General features: G+C 36.6%; 1 protein-coding gene across 1 annotated transcript in view; it reads right to left on the bottom strand.

The window, feature by feature from the left end:
- The window catches only part of HIBADH (3-hydroxyisobutyrate dehydrogenase), a 76,368-nt gene that overhangs the window by 63,927 nt on the left and 573 nt on the right, over positions 1–11,868 (bottom strand). Inside the window, exons 2-3 of the mRNA XM_009325707.1 lie at positions 7,922–8,031; positions 5,403–5,524 (exon numbers count right to left, since the gene is read on the bottom strand). Of these exons, the coding sequence (XP_009323982.1) occupies positions 5,403–5,524; positions 7,922–8,031 (232 nt within the window). The remainder of the gene's footprint in view (positions 1–5,402; positions 5,525–7,921; positions 8,032–11,868) is intronic.

Below are 11,868 nucleotides of genomic sequence, written 5' to 3'. Positions count from 1 at the left end.
CAGACTACACACAGTTTTATAGCCAAAATATACACTATACTTTAATAAAATCAGTCATTCCACCCTTTTAGTCATTGTAGGAACAATTGTCTCCACCCCAGTGAACATTTTTAGATGATACTCTCAACAAATCTGTTTATTCTTCCTTGCCTTCTGCTACCTTTTGCATTCTCCATAAAATCAAAAAAAAGCATAATAGACTCACAGAAGAAAAATACCCTTGCAAAGTCAGCACACCAGTAAATGTACTATCTAACTCTTCTGCAACAGCAGCTGCTGCCAACATCGTGATTTCTGCACATGGTTTATACTTCCTCCCTCCCCAGTGTCAAAATACGTATTTTGCCAATGCGTAACATTTTCAAGATCTTCATTCCTTTCCATCTTCTCTCCAACAAAAGAGGTCTATTAAGCTAGCTTTATTTTGACAAACATAAGTATTGTTAAATAGTTTAAAACATAAGTTATTAGGAATCAGAGGCTTTTTAACCATGTCAGATTTCAAAGTATTTCTTTGTCCTCATTTCAAGCTTCCTTAAATCAGTTCACTCAATCCTTCCCTTTTTTGTTATCAGTTACTTCCTGCAGTACTTCTACCTCACTTAAATTTCAGAATAACTCAATAACATGTTTCATACTACCTTTAACATTAAGATTGTACATCGTAATTTCTACTACCATCCCTCGATCACAAACTTTGCAAAAAATTAATATGATCAGATGCATTCAGCAAAAATGTAAACAGATAAATTAACAAACATCAGGAAAGAAAAGAGTAGGCAAGACATGGTGTGACTGAGGAAGAGCAGAAGAAGTGAGGTGAAAATGCTATGCTCGGTACAAGGAGCACAGAGAACATTGCGGCCATTCTGAGTACACACATTCAGGCTTTAAAAATAAAGCATAGAAGCATAAATCCAGAAATAACAATGGAGCAAACACAGCTATGCCTTTAAATCTTTTCCTCAACAACAAGAACACCTGCCCTTCAGGGGGATAGGTCAGAATTATTAGCTCTAAATTCATGAACCTGCTTTGTCTTGACAGTGTTTCAAGGATCCTAACAGATATTCCAATCACTGCATTAGCAGGCCAAAAAGCCAAAACCAAACAAAACCTCTATACCACTGAATACAGGAGATTCCTTATTTCATGTCTTCTGTTTATTAAAAAAGTACATAATCTCTCAAATTAGAGACGCTGAATCAACCAACCAACTCTTCCACTCCCCAAAAGTCCTCAGATTGCATTTCTCTAAAAATGCACAAAGCTAAAGAAACAAAGCAGATACAACCTAGGAAAGCCAGTTAAAAAGTAGCTCTATGACGGCTCTCCAACAGAAGAGAGGTCTATTAACCAGCTTTATTATGGCAAACATATTGATGATGCTTTCTTATTACAATAGAACTTACAAGCTAACGTTTGAACAATTTTTTTTTTATTATTTAGTCTAGCCTTAGAACATCTTTCAAATCATCTTTGCAAGCATTAGTGGGCGCAGACATAGTCTTAACTCTTCTGCAAGGCCCTCTCTTCTGCTTCCCTTGGAAAAGACACTGCACTAAACCTTCAACGTTCAAGTAAGAGAAACACGTTCACCAATTATTCTGTTTGGCCTATTTAATCTCCGCTATCAGTCTGATCATGCCGTTGAAATATATTCACTTCTCCAGTTTTCAGAAGGTGTCTTTTTTTTTTTTAAAGCTGGAACCATGAAATATATTGCTCTTTGAAAGGAAATAAAAGAAAAGATCTTCCCAGTATTTCTAAACATTCTTTTTCTTTGCTCCATGTTAAGTACAGATTTGGCCATACAGGGAATAAGTCTGCAATTCACTCTTCAAGGACTCACATTTTACTCCATTACCAGAGAGCTGAAGTCTCAATTTGTCAATGTTACTATTAATATTCTTTCCATCATTTAACGGTTAGCTGGAGCTTATGGAGGTAGTACTGTAAGATAAAACAGTTTGAAATGACAGCCGGAATAGAAACTCCAACCTTTCCTAACCAGCTCCAGCCCACGGTTCCCACAAAAAAATGTTTTATTCTACTGTTTATTACCATTTTATCATGACTGTAGTCATTTTATCATGACTACAGTTCTCTACATGACAGCTCTTATTAACAATTAGCAGTCTGACTCTTTTATTGATGACTATCTTGGCTAAAGTAGACAGTGAGGGGAAAGATTTACCTAAGTTTCATTATCGGATCTAAAGAACCATACTTACAAAAGAATTGAAAACAGTTTATCCATAACTCCAAAAACAGAAAAACAAATCAAGCTGTCACATCTTTTTGTGAAGTTCCAGCAGAATGCAATACAACATATTTTGAGCAGAAGAGGAGCTGATATAATTTCAAGAGTCAGTGGAAAGGAAAAAAAGTTGAAAAGGTAATATCTGAATACTAACAATGCTTACAATGAAGAAAGCATCACATCAGAAATAAAAAAAACATTTCACCCACTGTATATTTCACCCAATGCATATTTTGTAAACTGAATTAAAAAGAGAGAAATGTTACAGCAGCATCAGTGAAACCACCAGTAAAGTCTGCTCTGGACTGCAAGCCGAGAGTCTGTATCATACTTTCAGTGAAATCAGAGGGAGGACAAACTCGACACAATTTGTAAAGGCTAAATTTAGATCCCTTACTCAGCCAGTAGTGTCTTCAGTGCCAACAGAAGTCAGTTTTAAATACGCTTCTGTGATCATTTGTGCTTTAAAAGCCTTTTATATATACAAAGATGCAGAATCTAATCTTTGCAAAAAGATAAATTTACTCCTTTAGAATTAAAAAAAAAAATTAAACAAAAACAGATTTTGAAGATGTTTCCTCATTTGTCATACGCTCACAAAGCTCACAAATCAGGGCAGAACTGGGAACTGTGACACAACTTTCTCATGTGGACCTGCAAGAGATCCTAATCCCAGGGTAAAGCGATTGCTATCTCTAGACAGCATTAGCAGCATAATCTGCATGCAACTCCTGGGATGAGAAGTATTTTCCAAAGTCAGTTAATACAAAATAACACTATAGTAACTTGGTGCATCAACTTCTACTTAATGAGTCCTGACTGTAAGCTGCAAGTAAATGCTGTAGGCCAATCATACGAAGAAGATGGCACTACGACATTGGCACACAGGCCCATCTGAAAAAGATCAAGGGAAAGAATCTTGCAGGGGTAAGGCTGCAAACCAGCCACTAAAATCTGGCACTAATGCTAGGCCTTAAGATACTTCATTTGCAATGTCAAGACAGGATTGAAATCATCACTATTTCTCCATAAGGTTTATAGACCAAGCAATTTTCAAAATATTCAGTTTGTGAAATAACTTGCTCACAGTGCAGATGAACATTAACGTCCATCAGGCAAAACCCAAATACCTAAAAACCTAAGTGGAATTGCCTGCCAATAACAGCTAGTAAACAGACAGGTCTAAAGAAGACAGTTCAGGCATGCTGCTTTCTCTTCCTCCTCACTGAGTCCCACAAATGCCCTCCCTCACACTCCTGCCAAGTCTACTGCATTGCACAGCAACAGAGTAATGCCTGCCAATTTCTAGAGAGCTGAGCATACTTCTCCATTTAGTGTTTTGTCTAAAGGCCAACAATGCAGTCAGAACGTACAAAAATATCCCAAAGACTTGATGTGTTAGGTCTTGAGAGATGGAAAGAACAAAGCATAATATTAAAGCTTTTTTTAACATACTTCTCCGCATTTCTAGCAACTGCCCACTTTAAACATGATTTGTACAGAGTGCTCCTTGGCATTCACAAACATATTATGTACTAGAATGTACGTATCAATTCTTTCCCGCTCCTTCAGAATACCACTCAATCTGTAACTGACACTAAACACCAAATAATTTGTATTCAGGTAAACCACTAACACCAAAAAAGCCATTTATATTCAGACTAGTCAACTGTATGTTATTATATTAACCCAGTCTTGGCATTACCATTTTCTCAAGGAACAAAAACCCCCAAAACAACTAGGGTTGTTTTGGAATCAAACTTTTCTTTCTTTCTTTCTTTGTAGTTATAGCATAGCCAGCCTTAAAGCAAAAACTTAGGGGTAAAAACAAATTACAGATATTTCCAAAAGGTAAATAATTCCCTCAGGTAAACAACATATTTGGGGGAAAGCGATTGAAGAGAACCAAATAAAAGATATCAGAATTGCCCAACTGGTAAGTAGAAGGCCATGCTGTGTTTAGAAAAGGATCAGATAGATATATCATCCATCCACAACATACTTTTTTCTGTGGTTTTTATTCCCAGGCTGACAAGTTATCTAACTTTATAAAACAAGGACTAATATTTTGACTGGGAAGCAAGAATCTTGCCTTTCCCATTATATTCTTCAATATCACCTACCCAGGTCTTGCTACTTTCTATTCATATGAGAATTTGGATGAAAATTTTGGCATCTAGTGTGTAGCCAAATCTTGCCTTAGTTTTCAGTTGAAAATTAAAAAGATGGTTAGTTTTTGCTCCTCACCCACACTTATCTTCATGATCTGAAATTCAGGCTACGCTCTTTCTAGCTTGTGCATCATACCTTTGACAAACTCTCTGAGGCCAAATTCTCTTCTACCCTTTGTATTTTTATGCTTTCAGGGATAACTCTCTGAATTACCTTATTAAAGACAGGAAAATAAAGAATTCTCATGATGCCACTTACATTAATTTTTAGAGTGGATTGTAAAAAATGAGTTTTCCTCACCTTCCAATCCTAGGGGTTTTAGAGAAGAATTCAACGATAGTAACAATCAGCTGTGGTTTTGTTTTCAAAACCTTAATTTTATGCTTCTGCTCTCCTCTGTCCACAAAATGAAAGACTTCCTTGCTCTGTATTATTTCTTATAAGAGATTAAATACTCATGAGATCAATAGTTAGCAACTTCAAGAGTAGACAAATATCACTCACATTCTTCAACTGTTATAAAACCAGAGGAAAGCTCTGGTTTTTCTTGACAATGAAATCCTTTCTTCCCCCCTTCCTTCTCTCCTTTTTAATTAATGAAAAAGTAACAGAACTGCTTAATGGTAACCAAACAGTCCTTCCCTAACAGAAAGAAACAGATGGAGACTGAAGAGATGTGATTACCTGCATAAAAACATAACTTTCTGAAAAAAGTTAAATTAAAAGGACCACTGTACCACATCACGTGAAAGCTCAGTTTCTCCAGGTCTAACACAAAAGCATATTCCTATACTCTAAAAATATTCCTAAAATAACATACATTTCTTTAATGTAATGGAACAAAAAAAAGAATACTGTACATATAGCAAAGAAAAGCAACATGTACCAACAAGGGTACAAACTGATGGCTGAGATTGCAAACAAAGAGACGTGTCCAGTATGAGGTAAGCTGTTAATGAAGACTTACCTCCGGAAACTGGGGCATCCATGAAAACAGCTCCCATTTTTTCAACTGCTTTGGCTAACTCTTTTGAAACTGCAGGATCTATAGTACTGGAATCTATTAGCAATGAGCCTTTCTTCACTTTCCTAAAATAAAGATTAATAATTAAGTATTTGTTGCACAAGACATCTGCAGCTATTACCACGGCACTGGCCTTCCTCAGTATGATAAATGTATAGACACTTTTTGGTACACTAATAAACACAAAGTTTTAAGCTCTGTTGAGCAAGATCTGCTCAGTATGTATACTCCTGAGTATGTTTAATGCACAATTTTGAATGACTCAAAACACAATAAAACCCGAACACAAAAAAGGATGTTCTTCCTAAACACTATTATAAAAAAAATTACACAAAAAGGGTGCACTAGGAAAACCTGCCATCATGCAAGCTTGAGCAGTGTATCATACACAGATCATCTAAGATACATTCTAAGCAACTGAACTAAATGTTGATACCACCTAAAATTTCACATATAACAATACAATTTTCTTTCTCTATATATACAATATCTTAAGTTCTTATCAGAATAGCCTGATTGCATTTTTAATCATTGCTACAATTTATTCTAAATAAAGATCATAACTAACACCACAAAAGCCCACTGCAGATTTAAAGCAAAGCACGAAGAAAAATGTTTTTCCCACTGATAGCTAGTAAATTTAGGCAGAAGAATTGTATCCCAAACTGTAGAACACAAAAAGTTGTATACGTGTTTAAAAAAATGCAATTAAAGTAAATTTTTTAATGCCCTCAACAACAAAAAATTGATTATATTTTTATCCCTCTTTCCATTCAATTGCACCATGATTTAATGTCCACTGGACCAGCAAGCACCACAAAATCAAACAACATAATTTTTCAGTCATAAAAAGGTTAAGTAATTTAAAGCTACACATGACAGATGAAGAGCCTCGCTGCACCTTGCATGCTTTTGGCAGTACAGTGAACTTCACTGAATCGAATTATCTAGATAGCTGGAAATAGCCTCTCAATATGTACATACAGTTGTGGACCCCACTGTAGCTCCAGACTCAAATAGTGCCACATATGCAGAACTTGTCCTTTTTCACAGAAGGGATGAGCTGCTGCAGTGAGTTTGCAAATGAAAACCAATGTGGCAGATACAGTACTACAGCATCTCCCCTTACGTTCAGAACAAGGAGCAGTGGCACAGGCTCCTTGGTAACACAGCGAGATGACTAAGTTAATCCTTAAACACGCCAGAGCATCAATGTTTTCTTCAGTAAAGCTTAAAAAGCTTCAGAAAACGATCAAAGTCAAACCAGTCACCAAGGACCAGGTCACTAAGAGCGACAATTAACCACTACTGTCAAATTACACTTCCTTCTTTTGAATATGGAGACTGAGAAACTACAGCAGGTCAGGACTGCTTTCCACATCCTCTGTTTCCCGCAGTATTTTCCACATCTAGGTACTCAAAAGATTAACTGGCTGTATTATATCAGTAAGTACTGCCAATCAGTCTTCAAAATGCTGCCATCCTGGATACAATTCTCCCATAGGTGTTTGCCCAGCTTTGTGGGACTGATCCAATTACCCTTCTTCCCTGAAGGATCTAAACTACGGCTACTTAGATCTGCTCAGTCCTACTTTGGGGGGAATTAAACTATGGGCAGTAAGAGAAGGAAGCAACTATTATTTTCTATATTGGAAGGAGAATAGAAAATCCCTATTTAATTTTCTAATCACTGCACCTTAATATTGCCTACAATCAATAACTAAAAAAGCTATCATCAGTTTTAGACAATCTACGGTACTTTTATCTGCTCTATATTTCTTCCTTTACATTATTAACCTGGATAGCAGTAAGATCCTACATGATCCTCAAAGGTATTCAGTAGCCTTAGTCAGCCTGCTAGAAGCAGTGCACACGTGGCCAGAAGAGCCTTTTAAATACTATTTACTTTTTAATTTGGCAAGTCCAAAAACTCTTGAGTTTTAGAATTCTGCAAACTATCAATTTTAGGCTCAGTGGAAATCCCTCCGCAGAAGTTAAAAACCACTGTTTCAGATTAAACAAACTCTTTAGATATTTTCTCATGTAATAAACAGATAAGAAGAGTAGAAATCAATAAAGCCTTAACAACTATTCTATGTTAATGCACTTTAATATTATGAGACACAATGGCATCTCGTCAGAACATTTCAGTTACAGGATTTCAAGTTAAAGAAAATGTATTTGAGCAAATAATTGTTGCCAGCAAATATTCTAGTTATACTCGTCTGTAGTACATTACGGTAAAAGAAACATGCAACTGAGAAGGTAGATAATAGTCAGTTAAGTTGTCTCAAACTCACATAAATTATTATTCTATATCAACAGTGACAAAACAGAGGAGAACATCAAGTTAAGTGCCCTGAACGCACAGCAAGAGTTACAGCAACAGCGATCATTTGACAAACTGTGTAACACAGCCTTGATTAGGAGTGGGAATTCTCCAGACTTCAGCAAATTCTTACTTTAGAATTCCATTTGCTCCTGTGTAAACTTCTATCGCATTGGGACTAGAAGGCAGCATGGTAATAATTCTGTCTGCTCTTTCTGCTACATCTGCTGGGGAATCCGTTACCTTTTAAAGAATAAAAAAATATATAAGCTTACATTTCCTGAAAGAGAAATATCAAACATGTTTGCTGAGTTTGTTTTTAGTATTTGCAGGTCACCCGTCACAAGTAAGCTAGGTAAAAAATTAGAACACAAGACAAAGTCTGCCCTCCTAATGGAAATGTCAGTTAATTTGATCCAGCAACAGAAAAATAAAAAAAACTGAAAAGGATGTCACGTCACAGAAGTTCCTCCAGAACATCCATCAACGGGGATGCTTGCATCCCATCAACCCATTCATGAATCTTCAATTCATTATAAACCATGCATCTATGCAAAATATCACTCTACAATGTTTCTAAGGAGGGACAACACTAAGGATGACAAAAATCTCTTTTTTTTCCTTGGCTTTGGAAGAGAGGAAAACTGAGGAAAAGAGAAATAAAAGGCTTAATGCACCTCTGAGCCTCCCCTTAAAAAAAAATCAGATAAACTAACTGATGATTCTCACAGTATTATGGCTGACAATTTCAAAAAAAGAAAATTATCAGCTCAAGCATACTTCACCGAAAATGTCCGAATAGGTTTCAAAATATATTGTTAGCTATTTGTTGTTAAATAAACATACTTAACTTACCTTCCCCAGCTCATCCTCAGAGGCAGGCAGTATGGTATTTAAGATACATACACAGCAAGTGAAATACTGACAGCTGAAGTACTGAGTTTTGCCAATGAACTCAAAGAACACAGAGTTTTACCAAGAAGGCATTTGCCATTAACATTTTTGTCCAATACTCGGTTTCAATAATTCATTTCTTTAGAAAATGCATTGTTAATACATTCATAGCTCCCACGAGGATCAAATCTGATTTCACTCATTCAGGTAGTTTTACTGAAAGGAATTAGGTTCCAAGCCAGAAGCAAGATGATGACCTTGCCATAATGTAGACAAATAACAAATTGATGACCTCGTTTCACCGTTCCTTATCTATTTTTAACTACAGGTATTTGTTATCATTTTTGTTAGTTCGGATACTAAAGGCACTTACGTAAATATATTACCTTTTTATATACAATGTTTTTATAAGGTCTCAGCATCAAAGAAAGCAAGGTGTATACACATTTGTAACAAATGCTGAATAATATTTTGAAGGATTTCTGGGATACAGCATGATAAACTTCCTGATTTCTGTTTTACTTATTGTAAAATAAGTAAAAGAAGGAAAGACTGTATATATTCACTGAGCAAAGGTCTCAAAAAAAAAGAAAATGGCATAGATGGGACTTAGAAACATGCAGTTTTTGTTTTGAAAGAATAAGTTAATACTACACAAAACATCTGGTATAACGCACAGTTATAAAAGGAAACATACTCTAGTCCAAAGAACAAAGGTTAGGAGGAATAAATGAGGCAATTATAAGCAGAAAAGCTTCTATACCTGATTAGTTGATTTTATGACTTGCTTCCCTGGAGACCGGAGAGCCTACCTCTTTATATAGGAGTATGACACCTTCCTCTTTAGTTCTGAGCATCTCTGGTTTGGTTCAGTCCCAATGTGTATTATTAGAGGAGGAGTGAGGATGTAAGTAGCAAAAAGAAGTGGGAATTAAAGAGGGAATTGTCATTCTTGGCTTTTCGGTACTGTAACAAGTATGATTAATAATCCCAGAGGAAACCTACCTACCTGCTTCAACAAGCAACACACAAAACTTTTTTTTTATTTGGGACTTCCTGTCTCAGAAATAAAGTGGAATGATTTGAAAGCTATTAAGAAACATTACGTATTTTACATCATTAAGAATATGTGTGTAACCTTAAAAAAACATATCAAATACTAATTGCTGATTATTAACATAGACCATACTGGCTCAGAGTAGCAGCCCAGCAAGTTCCATACATGTTCTGATACTTGCCAGTTCAAGCAAACTTTTGCGGTATGCAACTGGATAGGGGAGACTTTTCTTCATACTGGTCATTGGTTTATGCCCTTCAATATGCACATCCGCTTACATTTGTTCCAAAATGCTACCCTATTTTTTTCTTTATATTTACAATAAGTCAATTAATAATTCTGCTTGCCTGAAATGCCATTCTCACTGAATACACTGAAGAAAGCTCTGTTTTTATCGGATGACTTCAGTAACCGCCTCAAACTTCCAAATGGGAGATATCATTCAAAGATACGTAAACTGAAGCAAAGTAACTGTGTGACATACATGCACTCCACTGCGTGAGAAAGAAAGTGATAACTATGAGGAAGGGGAAGAGACTACAGTAGAGTGTGGAGGCAGCCTACTTGCTCACAGCACTGTTCAGCATTCTCCCTTGTTTGTAGCCTTGCAACTTTCTCCAAGTTTCACCCCAAGTGGTTCTATATGCTCCTGCTCAGCCAGTTTTCCCCTTACTACTTACCATCAGCAGGCAGGTAGCTGCCTCCTGACATAAACTTCCTCCCAGCTCTTTAGCTCTTCAGAGGCTAAAGGAAGTGGAGTCACAGAATATGCAGACATATGATCAACATCTTCCATATACCTTAGTAGTAGCACTGACTTTAAACAATGGACGTTTGACAACATTTACTGTCTCTTGGGGGACATCTTTTCACCTCTGTAACACTCCTGATGGTTTTAGCCTACCAGCCAGACCAAAGAGAAAGCAGCCCTCGGAGCCCAATGTTCCTTCTACAGTAGTTTCTACAAGGCCCCCTGGACCCACAAGTTTCCAAGTCCTGAAAAAAATGTTGGGGTAGGATTTACACCTATAGATCAAGAAGAGGAAGTTATGTTCACATATTTTCTTTAAGTCTGTTTTATTTGTATTTAAGCCTACCCACGTATTCTCTTAGTGATTTACAATCTTAAAACATAGTTTTGGCTTTATTTTTAAAAGCATTACAGTTCACCTTTAATATCACATGTTAAGTCTTGCAGCGGATGCCAAGGATTCTATTACTATGGCAATAAGCTATCCAAATGGGCAGCCACAGCAAAGAGATCCCACTGCAAAACATGAATTAAAAATACAACCAATTGTTCAAAACAGACTTCCTTTCCATTTGCCCAGCCTCTTACTCAAGACAGGTCTGGTTCACGCCTGAGGGTCTCAGCTGCTTTAACAAAATAAAAACAGTAGCTAGGAAAACAAGCTGAAAAGCTTACTTCCCCACTTAAGGCCAAGATTCTGTAATTATTCAGGGGGAGCTGCAATTAATTACCAACAGGTGCACTTTATCATTTTATCTTTTGGGAATCTTGATGTTACCTCATTACTTAAAACAGCTGCAATTAGCTCCAACAGTGTAGACTTTCAAGTCATACAATTCCTCTATGTAGATCTACCTATAATTTCCTTGCCACCACTGGAAAATTTCATCCTACCCTCTACACTGTCACACCAGAGTATTATTTTTGCATTGGTTTCTCCTTACTTTCTTCTTACTTAAGTATATTCTTTTGTTCCAGTGTTTTATGCACCTACCCATCCAACCACAACTATCTAAACTACTGTAGCTTTGAAGTATGTCAAAAACATTCAAATACATTTCAGACACTTAGAAAAGACAGTCCCAACCATCTGAGAGACTGAATGGGTTTCTGGTGTATTAACAGATCAACAAAAGCAATAGCACTGACTGGAACGGGGCCAAGATTTCACAGGTTATATGGCAGGAAGGTAAACCTCCTTAATGTGATCAATTTCCTTCCCTCCTTTTTCCTTTTCATTCCTTCCTCTTCGCTCACCATAACCTTCCTCACCTCCAAGAGAATAAGCACTTAAATAATTAGATTTTTCCCCTGCCTGTGAGGACTGCACCTTGAAGCAGCAGGAAAGCTCATATATCCCTATAACCCTTACAGCTAT

The sequence above is a fragment of the Pygoscelis adeliae genome, unplaced genomic scaffold (assembly GCF_000699105.1).
Source record: "Pygoscelis adeliae isolate BGI_AS28 unplaced genomic scaffold, ASM69910v1 Scaffold226, whole genome shotgun sequence".
NCBI lineage: Eukaryota > Metazoa > Chordata > Aves > Sphenisciformes > Spheniscidae > Pygoscelis > Pygoscelis adeliae.
This window is presented reverse-complemented; position numbering and strand designations above follow the sequence as displayed.